This window comes from Armigeres subalbatus, chromosome 1, assembly GCF_024139115.2.
Source record: "Armigeres subalbatus isolate Guangzhou_Male chromosome 1, GZ_Asu_2, whole genome shotgun sequence".
Classification (NCBI taxonomy): Eukaryota; Metazoa; Arthropoda; class Insecta; order Diptera; family Culicidae; genus Armigeres; species Armigeres subalbatus.
Window position 1 is genome coordinate 302,306,139 of NC_085139.1, and position 17,230 is coordinate 302,323,368.

The following is a 17,230-nucleotide window of genomic DNA, read 5'->3' on the forward strand; positions in this document are numbered from 1 at the left end:
CTCTCATCTAATTAGATAACATTTTTTTGGACTTCAATGAATTTCTTTGAATTTGTTATCATTATTCCTAGGGATGAGATGTCATGATTTCAAAACTCGGTAAGATGCGTGGCTACAAAGCAAGACCATGCTAAAGGGGGCTGGGATCGATTCCTTGTCCGGTCTTGGAAATTTTTGGGTTAAAAAAGGGCATAAAAGTATCATCGTGTTATCCTCATGATATGCGAATGCAAAAATGTTAACTTGGCTTAGAAACCTCGCAGTTACCAACTGTGGAAGTACTTAATGAACACTAAGCTGCGAGGCGGTAATGTCACAGTGGAAATGTAATGCCAATAAGAAGAAGAAGAAGATTCTTTTTTAATAAGAGAAACTTTTGTTTGTCCTGAAACGCCACTAAAAAATGCTACCAAAAATATAAATTTACCTTTGGAGCTTCGAAATCCCTTCGTTTTCGAGATATGTTGAAAACTCTTACTCAAGAATCATACAAAAGGTTGTCAACAAACGAACTGCACTTCTGGCAACCCTACCAGATGCCACCGCCTGTTAGTGGCGGCCTGCTCGAATTCGAGTGGTTGTTTGCTGGTGTGGTTTGGTCAGCAGGCGGAAAGGCGATAACTTATGTACGATGCTTTTAGAGCATCACGGCCAAACCAAACCACACCGCCGCCGTCGTCGTCGTCGCGTGTCGTGTCGCCCTGGCTACCACCTCGCTCCACTATACCATAATGATCGCAAAACAAATGGCGTTTGGAATTTTAGCAGACCGCCACGGCCGGCCGCCGGTCGCCGCAGCTAGCAGAGCGAAGCGTTATGCGATCAATCAATACACTGCTGGATTACACGTGTAGGAAAAGGGACGACGTTATGGTGCGGGCGGTTTTCCCTTTGAAGGATTGCGCCTTACGAAATTGTTGGGAGTGAGAGTGGCCATGGGAAAACGTGAGCCTACTTGCTGGCAAAATCTTTGGAGAATTTCATGGTTGAGCGATTTGGTCTTGGGCAGCTGACTTGGCGCAATCAAGTAAGAGTGATTTTTGTTTCGATTTGTGTTATTATGTTGCTCAAACAGATTCCTAATCGTTGCCAGCTAACGGCATCCATCCTACATTAACATTTAGTAAACTTTGTGGATCACAGGTTCTGCCTTCCAAACCACAGGGTTTGCCTTCAAAAATGTAATACAGTCAAATCTCCATGAGTCGATGTTCGACACCGACTCATGGAGGCAAATTATTTCATATTAAAAAATATTTTCTTGGTTACTATAATGGTCCCTTCAAACAGCAAAACAAAAGGATTTTATATTCCACATCTCGATATTTCCATGAGTCGGTGGTCCCTTCAATATCGACTGTATCTTTAAAAGTTTGCTTAACCCATATTGTCCCAGAGCGTCATAAAATAAGGCTGGAGTTTTAAAATCCCAGGTCCCTATATATAGGACTAGTTCTTCTGAGTAAACACCATGATTTAGAAGTACAATCCTCAGTATTTTCAACAAACCTTTCAATCAATGCCTCTGAGTTTCCAAGATAATCTTCGTTGAATAATTCATTTTAAAATCATGAATATCCCCTATTTTCCTAATTACGTATCTAGAGGGGCCAGAAAGCTTGAGTCATTCAAGAACTCTTTGGATACATACCTACAGATCGGCGCAACTATCAACTTTTCATATGTATCATCGAGTAGATGTCGGCCTCATTCTGGTGTATAACAAGTTGGTTATTATCAACCGCTGATTGAAAATTTAACGGAAGCGGACGTAAAACAAGTAACAAAAGAAAGCTTCCTACAATTCTTTACTATTTTGCTGAATAATAATGACGAACACCCGTAAGATTTTGTTAATTACAAAAATATTAAAACTCTGTTGCAAATATTTCACATAGGGAATTTTGCATTGTTTTGTTGTAGATCTCCATTTCTCTGCTAACCTAGTGCCTTCTTTCGTCTAAACCTTTGTGATTATGAAATTATACTCGAATTTGCAGGAACATCGTAACTTGTACGGCAAAGTATTCTCGTCATATTGTGTCCATGTTCTGATGAACATTTGTGGCGTGGTGTGATTGTCAGTAATATAAATACTCAGTTGATAATAAAAGGTAGAGTAAGAGGAAGTAATGTTAGCCTTGGATAAAACGTTAACTCATCACGCAAAATAATCAATAGTTCAGCGATAATACATTGTTTTGTAGAGATATTTATTACTGCCTCTTTAAATTTTTTTTTAAACATCCTTGAGTTCAGGACTTGGAATCTACAGCTGCAAAAAAAGCTTTGTTTTTGTTACTTCAAGTTCATTTAAGTTTTCAACAATGTTCATTACATCTTATAGCAGGTGAGAAAAACACCGCATTGTAGTTTTGGGTTATTTTAGGATATCCAAACTATTCTTGAGTTCAAGACTTGAGATCTACAGCTGCCAGAAAATATCTTTTCAGTACTCAAAGCTTCAATATGCATTCAATTATATCCATCTCAAATCCTGGGAGGTCAACGGATTTCGTAAGATAGTTTTGAGATATTCTGGGTAATCCAAACGGTCCTTGAGTTCGGGCTTTCGGATCTACAGCTAGTTAGAAGCTATTTTTGATACTTAAAGTTTCAATATGTATTCAATTATATCCATCACACTTCCAAATTGTCCTTGAATTCTGGACTTAAGGTCTGGAAAGAAGGAAGGAAGAGAGGAAATCGCATGACTTAGCCCGCCAAAATGAAACTGTCAGTGTCGCCAAAATTATTTCATCATTATGCAGAACAAAAGGAATTGACGGCAACAATGGGGAAGAAATTTACTCATTAGAACTCATGCAGTGGTTCGGAGAGAGAACAGCAGCAGCGCCGACCAACCACGAAATGAGGAGACCAAAATATACAAACTCCAGCTGGTTTTGGAAAATGAACAACATTGGAAAATATCGTGAGAGAATTTCTGAACAAGATTCCACATAAGCTTTGAAAAGGATTTGGTTAATAACCGTGGTGCTATTTAAATAAGACAAATAAGACAAATAATTCTGGGAGGATCTTCCGGAGGAATTCATGGAGGAACTCCCGGAGAAACTTCCGGAGGAGTTCCCGGAGGAACTTCCGGATGAACTACCAGTGGAATTCCCGGATGAACTTCCTGAGGAATTATCGGAGGAACTCCCGGAGCAACTTCCGGTGGAGTTCCCGGAGGAACTTCCGGAGGAACTTTCGAGGGTATTCCCGGAGGAACTTCCGGAGGAATTCCCGGAGCAACTTCCAGAGGAATTCCCGGAGGAACTTCTGGAGGAATTCCCGGAGGAACTTCCGGATGAATTCCTGGAGGAACTTCCTGAGGAATTCCCGGAGGAACTTCCGGAAAAATTCCCGGAGCAACTTCCGGAGGAATTCCCGGAGGAACTTCCAGAGGAATTTCCGGAGGAACTTCCGGAGGAATTCCTGGAGGAATTTCCGGAGAAACTTCCGGAGGAACTTTCGAGGGTATTCTCGGAGGAACTTTCGGAGGAATTCCCGGAGCAACTTCCAGAGGAATTCCCGGAGGAACTTCTGGAGGAATTCCCGGAGGAACTTCCTTATGAACTCTTGGAGGAGCTTCCTTAGGAACTCCTGGAGGAACTTCCGGATGAATTCCCGGAGGAACTTCCGGAGGAATTCCCGGAGGAGCTTCCGGAAAAATTCCCGGAGCAACTTCCGGAGGAATTCCCGGAGGAACTTCCGGAGGAATTCCCGGAGGAACTTCCGAAGGACTTCCCGGAGGAACTTCCGGAGGAATTCCTGGAGGAACTTTCGGGGAAATTCCCGCATGAACTTCCGGAGGAATTCCCGGAGCAACTTCCGGAGGAATTTCTGGAGGAACTTCCGGATGAATTCCCGGATGGACTTCTGGAGGAATTCCCGGAGGAACTTCCGGAGGAATTCCCGGAGGAACTTCCGGAGGAATTCCCGGACGAACTTCCGGAGGAATGGCCAGGGGGAACTTCCGAAGGAATTCCCGGAGAAACTTCCGAAGGAATTCCCGGAGGAACTTCCAGAGGAATTCCCGGGGGAACTTCCGGAGGAATTCCAGGGGGAACTTCCGGAGGAATTCCCGGGGGAACTTCCGGAGGAATTCCCGGGGGAACTTCCGGAGGAATTCCAGGGGGAACTTTCGGAGGAACTTCCGTAGGAATTTCCGAAGGACTTCCCGGAGGAACTACCGGAGGAATTCCTGGAGGAACTTTCGGGGAAATTCCCTCATGAACTTCCGGAGGAATGGCCGGAGCTACTTCCGGAGGAATTTCTGGAGGAACTTCCGGAGGAATTTCTGGAGGAACTTCCGGAGGAATTCCCGGAGGAACTTCCGGAGGAATGGCCAGGGGGAACTGCCGAAGGAACTGCCAGAGGAACTTCCGGAGGTATTCCCGGTGGTACTCCCGGAGGTACTCCCGGAGGAACTTCCGGAGATATTCCCGGAGGAACTTCCGGAGGAATTCCCGAAGGAACTTCCGGAGGAATTCCGGAGGAACTTCCGGAGGAATTCCGGAGGAACTTCGGAGGAATTCGGAGGAACTTCGGAGGAATTCCGGAGGAACTTCGGAGGAACTTCCGGAGGAATTCCGGAGGAACTTCCGGAGGAATTCCGGAGGAACTTCGGAGGAATTCCGGAGGAACTTCCGGAGGAATTCGGAGGAACTTCCGGAGGAATTCCCGGAGGAACTTCGGAGGAATTCGGAGGAACTTCCGGAGGAATTCGGAGGAACTTCCGGAGGAATTCCGGAGGAACTTCGGAGGAATTCCCGGAGGAACTTCGGAGGAATTCGGAGGAACTTCCGGAGGAATTCCCGGAGGAACTTCCGGAGGAATTCAGGAGGAACTTCCGGAGAAATTCGGAGGAACTTCGGAGGAATTCAGGAGGAACTTCCGGAGGAATTCCGGAGGAACTTCGGAGGAATTCCGGAGGAACTTCCGGAGGAATTCTGGAGGAACTTCGGAGGAATTCCCGGAGGAACTTCCGGAGGAATTCCCGGAGGAACTTCCGGAGGAATTCCGGAGGAACTTCCGGAGGAATTCGGAGGAACTTCGGAGGAATTCCCGGAGGAACTTCCGGAGGAATTCCCGGAGGAACTTCCGGAGGAATTCCCGGAGGAACTTCCGCAGGAATTCCCGAAGGAATTCCTGGCGGAACTTGCGGAGGAACTTCCGGAGGAATTCCCGGAGGAACTTCGGCAGGAATTCCCGGAGGAACTCCCGGAGGAACTCCCGGAGGAATTCTCGAAGGAACTTCCGGAGGAATTCCCGGAGGAATTCCTGGAGGAACTTCCGGAGGAATTCCCGGAGGAACTTCCGGAGGAATTCCCGGAGGAACTTCCGGAGGAACTTCCGGAGGAATTCCCGGAGGAACTTCCGGAGGAATTTCCGGAGGAACTTCCGGAGGAATTCCCGGAGGAACTTCCGGAGGAATTCCCGGAGGAACTTCCGGAGGAATTCCCGGAGGAACTTCCGGAGGAATTCTAGGAGGAATTCCCGGAGGAATTCCTGGAGGAACTTCGGAGGAATTCCCGGAGGAACTTCGGAGGAATTCCGGAGGAACTTCCGGAGGAATTCCCGGAGGAACTTCCGGAGGAATTCCGGAGGAACTTCCGGAGGAATTCCCGGAGGAACTTCGGAGGAACTTCGGAGGAATTCCCGGAGGAACTTCCGGAGGAATTCGGAGGAATTCGGAGGAATTCCCGGAGGAATTCCGGAGGAATTCCTGGAGGAACTTCCGGAGGAATTCCCGGAGGAACTTCGGAGGAATTCCGGAGGAACTTCGGAGGAATTCCCGGAGGAACTTCCGGAGGAATTCCGGAGGAACTTCCGGAGGAATTCCCGGAGGAACTTCGGAGGAATTCCGGAGGAACTTCCGGAGGAATTCCGGAGGAACTTCCGGAGGAATTCCCGGAGGAACTTCGGAGGAATTCCGGAGGAACTTCCGGAGGAATTCCTGGAGGAACTTCCGGAGGAATTCGGAGGAACTTCCGGAGGAATTCGGAGGAACTTCGGAGGAATTCCCGGAGGAACTTCGGAGGAATTCCCGGAGGAACTTCCGGAGGAATTCCCGGAGGAACTTCCGGAGGAATTCCCGGAGGAACTTCCGGAGGAATTCGGAGGAACTTCCGGAGGAATTCCGGAGGAACTTCCGGAGGAATTCCTGAGGAACTTCGGAGGAATTCGGAGGAACTTCCGGAGGAATTCCGGAGGAACTTCCGGAGGAATTCCGGAGGAACTTCCGGAGGAATTCCGGAGGAACTTCCGGAGGAATTCCGGAGGAACTTCGGAGAACTTCCGGAGGAATTCGGAGGAACTTCCGGAGGAATTCCCGGAGGAACTTCCGGAGGAATTCCCGGAGGAATTTCGGAGGAATTCCGGAGGAACTTCCGGAGGAATTTCTGGAGGAACTTCCGGAGGAATTCCGGAGGAACTTCCGGAGGAATTCCCGGAGGAACTTCGGAGGAATTCCGGAGGAACTTCCGGAGGAATTCCCGGAGGAACTTCCGGAGGAATTCAGGAGGAACTTCCGAGGAATTCCGGAGGAACTTCCGGAGGAATTCCGGAGGAACTTCGGAGGAATTCAGGAGGAACTTCCGGAGGAATTCGGAGGAACTTCGGAGGAATTCCCGGAGGAACTTCGGAGGAATTCGGAGGAACTTCCGGAGGAATTTCCGGAGGAACTTCCGGAGGAATTTCCGGAGGAACTTCCGGAGGAACTTCGGAGGAACTTCCGGAGGAATACCCGGAGGGATTGCCGGAGGAACTTCTGGAGAAACTTCCGGAGGAACTTCTGGAGAAACTTCCGGAGAAACTTCTGGAGGAACTTCTGGAGGAATTCCCGAAGGAACTGTCTTCCGGAGGAATTCCCGGTGAAACTTTCGGAGAAATTCCCGCAGGAACTTCCGGAGAAATTCTCGGAGGAACTTCCGGAGGAATTCCTGGAGGAACTTTCGGAGGAATTCCCGGAGGAGCTTCCGGAGGAACTCCCGGACGAACTTCCGGAGGAATTCCCGGAGGAACTTCCGGAGGAATTCCCGGAGGAACTTCCGGAGGAACTTCTGGAGGAATTTTCGGAGGAGCTTCCGGAGGAACTTTCGGAGGAGCTTCCGGAGGAGAATTTTCCGGAAGCATTCTTGGAGGAACTTGCTTGGAAATTCCTGGAGGCACTTCCTGGAAAACTTCTGAAGGAATTCCTGGAGGAACTTTCGGAGGAATTCCAGAAAGAACCTCCGATGGAATTCCTAGAGAAGATTCTGAAGGAATTCCAGAAGGAACTTTCGGAGGAATTCCTGGAGTAACATCCGAAATAATTCCTGGATGAACTTCCTCGGATGAGAATCTCGGAGGAACTTCCGGAGGAATTCCTGGAGGTACTTCTGTAGGAATTCCTGAGGAATTTCAGGAGGAATTTCAGGAGGAACTTCCGGACGTATTCCTGGAGGAACTCATCTTATTTGTCTTATTTATTATCAATTATTTATCTCGTCTTATTCCTATATTTATATTTCTACTATTATTTTCTACTATTGTAGGGTGATGTCAATACGATACACCGCGCGGCTGTTGTAATGTTTCCAAAAGCGCATTTGCACAAGATTCTACGCGGCGTTTCCCATTCGAAAGGAACAACCGCACCCTAGGAAACGCCGCAATGTTATCTCCCCATAAGAATCGAGTATACAGGCAGCAAAAAGCGCGGTGCGTCGTTTCCTCTGGGGTGCGCCGCGTGTACTTTTGGGCAAATGCGTTAATATATGTCTGCATTTTTATACACTTGGTACAACTCGTGATTTATGCGTCTGCGCCATTCACCATTTTCCATCGCGCAGTATATACCGCTCAAACGCGGTAGTATTGAGCGCAGTATTTACCGCTCAAACAAAGAGCTATGTTGAATAGCAGATTAGAGAACGCATCGCCCTGCTTCAATCCATCTAACGTCACGAACGAATCGGATGTCTCACCAGATATTCTGACGCTTGATTTGGATCCATCCAGCGTCGCACGAATCAGCCTAATAAGCTTTGCCGGAAAGCCATGTTCTAGCATTATATGCCACAGTTCGTTCCGTTTCACTGAGTCGTACGCTGCCTTGAAATCTACAAACAGATGATAAATCCGCAAGTTGTATTCCCGGAATGTATCAAGGATTTGTCGCAGAGTAACCATCTGGTCCGTTGTTGTTCGTCCTTCTCAAAAATCGCTTTGATATTCGCTGACAAAGGTCTCCTAGAGAGATGGGCAAAACGGATCACTTTGATGAACTGATCAGATCTGGGTCATTCATTCTAATGATCCGGATCTTTCAACCGGATCGGATCCTTAGAACAAAACGTAAGGAAAATGCAAAAAGTGAAACCTTCGTCATTCTGACTCACACTTATGAACCGTACGGACAATAATTTTACCCTTTCTTGTTTACAAGCGTATCCCGAGCAGAGGAAAATAGCTCAATAACATCAAATCTTGATAAGATAGCAAAATGAGATATGGACATGATTGATATAAGAGATAAAAGATCAGGCGACAATATCAATATTTTGCACTAAAATATCATGAGGAAATCATGTTATGCTATTTGTAAAAAGTGATCAATATCAAGTGCTATTGGTTTGTTCTCATCCATAGCATATTTTGGTATTTAAATGATATTTCGGTGCAAATTTTTGATATTGTTGCCTGTTCTTTTATCTCTTATATCAATCAAGTACATATCATGTTTTTTTATGCTGTTCATGGATTCTGCCCGGGATGGATTACAAAGAATGAACTTTTATTTTATTATTTCCTTATAAATGGTCAAATAATTTGCTGATCTGGTGAACCGGATCTTTTAAAAAATGATCCACGAATCATTCACTCACTTTAGAGATCCGGATCATTTGACCGGTTCCGGATCTGAACGCCCATCTCTACCTCAAACGGACGCAGTCTGCTAAACATAATTCGGGAGATTACCTTGTAGGCGGTATTGAGGAGTGTTGTTCCTTGAGAATTTAATTAGCACAATCGAGTATGTGCCGTTTCTTGTAGATAGGACATATGAGAACAACAAGCCAACTCGAAGGCATTTATTTTTCCTTCCAAGTCATTTCAATCACTTGGAGGATTTTTTCGTTCAGCCGAACACTCCCAACTTTTAGAAACTCGGTCGGAATGCCGTCCTCAGCGGCCTTGCTGTTCTTCAGCTCTTGAAAAGCTTTTCTCACTTTGTTAAGAAAATTATTTTGAGCTTTTTAGTGGAATGTCTTCACTTGTCATAAAACGAGTTTGAACAATCCCAGCAGCAGGGACTATGTCCAAGGGCTTGACGATCCCTCCCCAGGCCATCTGCGAGTTGTGGCGCCTGCCTAGGATGTGGTGGGGTTTGACAGTGGGCCCTGTTAAACCTCTATAAAAAGCTGCATGTATCCGCAAGTAGGCTCCGCCAAAGCGACCGTGTGCCGCTCAAAGCGCACAAGCCCAAGTCCTGGTGTTAGGTGGGACGCTAAACAGCCCTGACACGACGGCCCTCCGACGAGACAGGAGGTTTGCGCAGGCCCAATAAGCCGCCTTTAAAAACAACCATTACGAACGACATAGAAGATAATACGACTCGATACAATCGGCAACGACCTAGGCGGCGAATAAAGGATCACGATTGGAAGCTTGGAACATGGAACTGCAAGTCGCTAGGCTTCGCAGGTTGCGATAGGATAATCTACGATGAATTACATCCCCGCAACTTCGATGTCGTAGCGCTGCAGGAAATCTGCTGGACAGGACAGAAAGTGTGGAAAAGCGGGCATCGAGCGGCTACCTTCTACCAAAGCTGTGGCACCACCAACGAGCTGGGAACCGGCTTCATAGTGCTGGGAAAGATGCGCCAACGCGTGATTGGGTGGCAGCCAATCAACGCAAGGATGTGCAAGCTGAGGATAAAGGCCGTTTCTTCAACTATAGCATCATCAACGTGCACTGCCCACACGAAGGGAGATCCGACGACGAGAAAGAAGCGTTCTATGCGCAGCTGGAGCAGACATACGATGGATGCCCACTGCGGGACGTCAAAATCGTCATCGGTGACATGAACGCTCAGGTAGGAAGGGAGGAAATGTATAGACCGGTCATCGGACCGGATAGTCTGCATACCGTATCGAACGACAACGGCCAACGATGTATAAACTTTGCAGCCTCCCGCGGAATGGTAGTCCGAAGCACTTTCTTCCCCGGAAGAATATCCACAAGGCCACATGGAAATCACCTAATCAAGTAACGGAAAACCAAATCGACCACGTTCTAATCGACGGTAAATTCTTCTCCGACATCACGAACGTACGCACTTACCGCAGTGCGAATATTGAATCCGACCACTACCTCGTCGCAGTATGTCTGCGCTCAAAACTCTCGACGGTGATCAACACGCGTTGGAGTCGTCCGCCGCGGCTTAACATTGGGCGGCTACAAGACGGTAGACTAGCCCAAGACTACGCGCAGCAGCTGGAAGTGGCACTCCCAACGGAAGAGCAGCTAGGCGCAGCATCTCTTGAAGATGGCTGGAGAGATATTCGATCCGCCATTGGAAGCACCGCAACCGCTGCACTAGGCACGGTGGCTTCGGATCAGAGAAACGACTGGTATGACGGCGAATGTGAGCAGTTAGTTGAGGAGAAGAATGCAGCATGGGCGAGATTGCTGCAACACCGCACGAGGGCGAACGAGGCACGATACAAACGGGCGCGGAAAAGACAAAACTCGATTTTCCGGAGGAAACAGGAGATCGAGACCGTGAAGAGACGGAGGAACTGTACCGCGCTAATAACGCACGAAAGTTCTATGAGAAGTTGAACCGTTCACGTAAGGGCCACGTGCCACAGCCCGATATGTGTAAGGAAATAGACTGGAACCTTCTTACAAACGAGCGTGAGGTGATTCAAAGATGGCGGCAGCACTACGAACAGCACCTGAATGGCGATGTGACAGACAACGGTGGAGGTATGGTAATGAACCTTGAAGCACGCGCGCAGGACATTCGACTTCCGGCTCCGAATCTCCAGGAAATCCAGGAGGAGATCGGCCGGCTGAAAAACAACAAAACCCCTGAAGTTGCCCAACTACCAGGAGAGCTGTTTAAACACGGTGGTGAAGCACTGGCTAGAGCGCTGCACTGGGTGATTACCAAGGTTTGGGAGGATGAGGTTCTGCCGCAGGAGTGGATGGAAGGTGTCGTGTCCCATCTACAAAAGGGCGATAAGCTGGATTGTAGCAACTACCGCGCAATCACATTGCTGAACGCCGCCTACAAGGTACTCTCCCAAATTTTATGCCGTCGACAGTACGGGCAGTACCAGGCGGGATTTATGGGTGAACGCTCTACCACAGACCAGGTGTTCGCCATACGTCAGGTATTGCAGAAATGCCGCGAATACAACGTGCCCACACATCATCTATTTATCGACTTCAAAGCCGCATATGATACAATCGATCGGGACCAGCTATGGCAGCTAATGCACGAAAACGGATTTCCGGATAAACTGATACGGTTGATCAAGGCGACGATGGATCGGGTGATGTGCGTAGTTCGAGTTTCAGGGGCATTCTCGAGTCCCTTCGAAACCCGTAGAGGGTTACGGCAAGGTGATGGTCTTTCGTGTCTGCTATTCAACATCGCTTTGGAGGGAGTAATACGAAGGGCAGGGATTGACACGAGTGGTACGATTTTCACGAAGTCCGTCCAGTTATTTGGTTTCGCCGACGACATTGATATCATGGCACGTAATTTTGAGAGGATGGAGGAAGCCTACATCAGACTGAAAAGCGAAGCTAAACGGATTGGACTAGTCATCAACACGTCGAAGACGAAGTACATGATAGGAAGAGGCTCAAGAGAGGTCAATGTGAGCCACCCACCACGAGTTTGTATCGGTGGTGACGAAATCGAGGTGGTTGAAGAATTCGTGTACTTGGGCTCACTGGTGACCGCCGATAACGATACCAGCAGAGAAATTCGGAGACGCATAGTGGCTGGAAATCGTACGTACTTTGGACTCCGCAAGACACTCCGATCGAATAGAGTTCGCCGCCGTACCAAACTGACTATCTACAAAACGCTTATAAGACCGGTAGTTCTCTACGGACACGAGACCTGGACGATGCTCGTGGAGGACCAACGCGCACTGGGAGTTTTCGAAAGGAAAGTGTTGCGTACCATCTATGGTGGGTTGCAGATGGCGGACGGTACGTGGAGGAGGCGAATGAACCACGAGTTGCATCAGCTGTTGGGAGAACCATCCATCGTTCACACCGCGAAAATCGGAAGACTGCGGTGGGCCGGGCACGTAGCCAGAATGTCGGACAGTAATCCGATGAAAATGGTTCTCGACAACGATCCGACGGGAACAAGAAGGCGAGGTGCACAGCGGGCAAGGTGGATCGATCAGGTGGAGGACGACTTGCGGACCCTCCGCAGACTGCGTGGTTGGCGAAGTGCAGCCATGAACCGAGCTGAATGGAGAAGTCTTTCATGTGCAGCACAGGCCACTCCGGCCTTAGTCTGAAAATAAATAAATAAACAATCCCATTTAATTCCACCACTTACTTGTACCTTGACAGATACGTATTTCTACCTCAACAGTAAGGCCGATGACATACTCACGCGTGTGCGTGCGCGAATGCGTCCAAGACAAAAGAATTTCTCTTGCTGATATTCTGCTTTACGAGTGCTTGGACGCGCGCCGCATCGCTCGACGCGTCAGTATGTCATCGTCCTAAGGTCGACTTGTCGAGTCAAGTACGAGACACTGAAGACGACCTTACTGTTGAGGTAGAAATACGTATCTGTCAAGGTACAATTGAGTGGTGGAATTAAATGGGATTGTACAAACTCGACTTATGACAAGTGTTTTCTCACTTTGTCTAACGTTAGTGGCTCCACTGCTTGTCCACCATCATCAATCCTGATTCTGCTTGTGCCCTCTCTGTCCCATTGTCCATTCAACAATAACTCAAAATGCTCCTTCCACCTAGCAGCCCTGTTCGGTCGGTCAACAGATTTCCGGAGCTGTCATTGATCATGACTGGCGCCGGTGCGTTTTTTTGCGCATGATGTTGTTGATCGTTTTGTAGAACTTTCGGGCGTTGTCAATTTATGTGGTTTTGAATCATTTCAGACTTCTTGAATATTCTTGATGTCAAGAAATATCAATATTTTTCGCACAGTGCATGCCATTTGAATTTTCCGACACTCAATCTTTTTCTTCTTTTTCTTTTAGAAGTTAGAAGTTTTCTCTCTTCTCGCAATATTTCTATTCTCGAGATGAGATTCATCACTGCCTTTGATCAAAAGGAGAAATAAGGATATAAACAATAAAATCGCTAACAAAGAAAATCCGAACCGGGATATGTAAAGTTTGCAACAAAATAATCTTGTTTGGATGTTTGTCATAATATTCTTATCTATCGAAATAACAAAGCATTATCAAATGTTTTCCTTTGTGTGTGCATATTCAAAATTTTGTTTCCCTGAACCGATTTGCGTTTGCCGTCGTAATATTCTGATCTGAATCCAAAATTGATATGGATTATCACTTTACCAGAAACTTAATCATCAGAACGGCCTGCATTATTTCCTCCAATCGATATCGAGCTACCTATAAAATATGGATTGCGGAAGCGTTGCCTACGAAGCAATGACTGCGTTTCCTGCTAGTTTGCTTTCATCAGAAATCCCTTATTATTGGTTTTGCCTATTTAGAAGGGCAAAAAATGTACTTGGAGTACAGATACCTCTGACAGTCAAACTTGTTTCATTTACAAACGCGTCAATCTTGCGTAACGTCGCGTTTTATAACTGGAAATAAAATCACCGATCGGATCAAATCGATCACTTGCTGCTCTGGTTTCTGCTGTAGGCAAGTGCCTCGCTCGCAAATCGCCAATATGTCATAAAATCCGCACCACATCCTCGGCGCGCGCTTCCGCCCATCGCGCGTGGTCCCCCAACTCATCCGTTCCGAAAACAAATCTAATATTTCAGTATGACTGCCTGTGACTGTGATTTAAAAATAAAACCTGTCAAGTCGCGATCGAACGCATGAATGAAACTGTGCGTCTGCTATCGCGCGCGCAATCCTCGACAGCCAGCAAATACAACATTTATTGGAGTCGCCTTCATCACACAGGGAGCACCCTTTCACTCGAGCAACGTGGCGGTGCGGCGGCGTGCTGCTGCTGCTTCTGTGATGCACAATTGTCACTCCGGTGAACTGACATGGCTCTGACTGCCGCCACCGGTTTTTCCTCGGGGCTCCACACTTTCGGGGCGAGCACGTTTCCTTTTCTGATTCGCTTTTCTCGAGCCCCTTTCCGAGAGAAGTAGTTTGTGCATTTCGCTCGTCCGTTGCACCTGTGTCTTGGTCGGTGCAATTTGCGATGCCACTCGGTTGCAACATAATGATGTATCTTCTGCGCTGACCTGGACAGAGGTGGATTCAGAACGTTGAAAAGCGTAGGGTGTGTGAAAATCTGTAGTTCTTTGGTTACTATTGGAGTAGTTACCACATCAACGGAATAATCATTGATCACTGTTTATTTGCTCTTCTATACAATCTGTCCTTCATTGAATCTTCTGTTTTTGGATATAAAATCAAGCCGATTACATATCAGCTTTTGCAATTTACTTTACATGACTTAATCGAATCTTAAAAATTTCATTTTCTAATGGATTTGATCATTTTTTTTATTCTCTCTCATTTATATTTTTCCCAGCTTTTATTTTTTTACTTTTATTTCTACTAATTTTACTCATGTACCTACCGAGTGTTAACATTGAAGAAAATTAAACACTGAGCTGAAACAACCCATTAGCTGTAATAAACACTGGACACACACTTGTCGAAACTCATATTTGCTTGCATCAAACTCATAAAGTTCGCTTTCTAAAAGTTTTTTTTTGTTCGCTCTCTATTTTTGCAGATGTCGCCAATTCTACGTGCAGCGACACCCATGGGTGCCGGCGTACCAGGCCGTCATCACGTTCTTCGTCATCGCCAACTTCACGATGGCCACCTTCATGGATCCCGGTGTCATACCGAAAGGTAAGGTTCTTGTTCTTGTTTCCACTGGGCTCAAAAAGTAATTAGAGAAGTTAGAGCAATTACACCGTTTGGAGACTGCTCTTCTGCTTGGGGCAGCCGACAGTTGGTTGACTCGAAGTTAGCTTCGTTTAATCTCAGTTTCTATTTTGCTGTGCTTTTGAGCTTTGACAACAAATTCGGCGCTATGATCTTTCATCCCAACTTGATAGGCTGGTAACAAGACACACTACCCGTCAACTGTATGGAATTGCTCAAAAAAGTATTGTTATTCCTTTTTGGCATATTACAAAATTCTGAGGTGAATCAGTCCACATCTGATTGGGGTTCCGTCAATCCGCATAAAGTGCCAATTAAAATTAAGTATTGGACGACTCAGTAATGAAGGCTATTCTCTATCAAATAAGCGCATCAGTAGATATGAATACTGCTTTGTATTCATTTTACGAGAAAAACATGTTGCGGTTTAGCAAAATCCTGACCATCTGATAAAGTCATTAGAAAAAAAATATACGTAACAAAATCTTAAAAAAGTGGATTGTAATATGCCACATAATCATTCACGGTATTTCACACATTTACAAATATTGTTTTGGATTCTTTTCACGAGTATTTTTTTTACGGGAATTTTTCAAATGGTTCAATTCTTCGTAATTTTTAACGAATAATATCCAAATCTCCAACGCAAGTTGCCAACGTCTCCACATACATGAATATTTCTTTTTCTGAATCGTAGTAAGATTCTAAACAAGGAAGTAGTTAAGCTCGGACTTGGTAGGAGAGTTGAGTTTGGTGAACCGTTTTTATTTTTTTCAGCCTTGGCATCAAATACCAGGGTCTGTTTTTACTTTGGTTTACCACAATGAAATGTGGAAAGTTCCACTGGTGTCAGCTTTCTGGCGTAGCCTTTCTTCACTTAACTTCTAAAGTTGTTTGTGCACCATTCCTCAAAATTTTTTGTTTTAGTTTTTGTTGAGCATTTTCTTAATAATGAAATTTTTGCCTTTCTCGTACAACTAAGTTGTACCGAAAGGCTATCATTTCACTCCGCAAACGAACTTTTTATAGAAGCCTCTGAGACCCATAGTATTATATACCAATCGACTCAGCTTGACGAGCTGATAATGTCTGTCTGTCCGTGTGTATGTATGTGTGTATGTGTGTATATGTGTGTATGTGTGTGTATGTGTGTGTGTATGTGTGTTTACAATAGCTCTAAAAAACATTAGACAACTTTTCGTATAGTAATCCTTAACCGATTTTCTCGCAACATTGTCATTCGACAGGGGACAAAGCCTTGTTAATCACTATTGAATTTTATAACGATCGGTTATTGGGTTTAAAAGTTATGAAGAAAATGGTACATCGGACCATTTAAACCCCATATAAGGTTGGTGTCGTAACTAAATGCGAGAAAGGCACCACCAACGCTAGGTGGATTAATAAATTAAAATGCGAAAACTTTCATTTCATGGTTCATGTCCGTCCAGTGTCAAGTACCCATGCAAAGTTGCAGAGTTGACAATAGAAAGACAACTTCATGTTTGATGACGTGCTCGGTGGTCTAGTGACTATCGCTTTTGCCTTATAAGCACAGTAGGTCGTGAGATCAATCCCAGCATTCTCACTAACAGTGAATATGTTAAATAATTTACATAATTTATTCAAATAATTTTGACATATAATTTATGCAAGAATAAATAATGCATATGCCATAGGCCGACAGTGAGTCACAAATAAGCTGTCAAACAACTCGCCTTACAATTGAAGAAGGGAAGAATTTGTTTCTTGTGGACTTGAACACTGGCGAATATTCGGAGGTAAATAATAAAAACTTTTCACAATATATATTCCGTGAAAAAAAAATGTATGTACTTCATATGGTCCATATTAGCCACACCAGAACTTGTCCAATTTACCCCACCATGATCCAATTTCTTGAAAAAATCTCAAAAAAATTAAATTTTGAGATAAATCATCAGTTCAACCGTACAGAATTTTTGAATAGACTAAGCTTGAGATCCACGATGACCATGCGGATTAGTTTTGCTGATTTCTGTTTAAGAAGCCTAAATAATGCACAGCTTGAAAAATTACATCACCATGGAATTTCAGCAATAGTTAACAATAGATCATTAAGAATAAGT

At 45.6% G+C, this 17,230-nt stretch overlaps 1 protein-coding gene across 3 annotated transcripts in view; it reads left to right on the forward strand.

The window, feature by feature from the left end:
* The window catches only part of LOC134207825 (palmitoyltransferase ZDHHC8), a 119,247-nt gene that overhangs the window by 49,758 nt on the left and 52,259 nt on the right, over nucleotides 1-17,230 (forward strand). For all 3 annotated transcript variants that reach the window (XM_062683767.1, XM_062683768.1, XM_062683769.1), the window contains one exon: nucleotides 14,965-15,086. In XM_062683767.1, coding sequence (XP_062539751.1) covers nucleotides 14,965-15,086 — 122 coding nt within the window. The remainder of the gene's footprint in view (nucleotides 1-14,964; nucleotides 15,087-17,230) is intronic.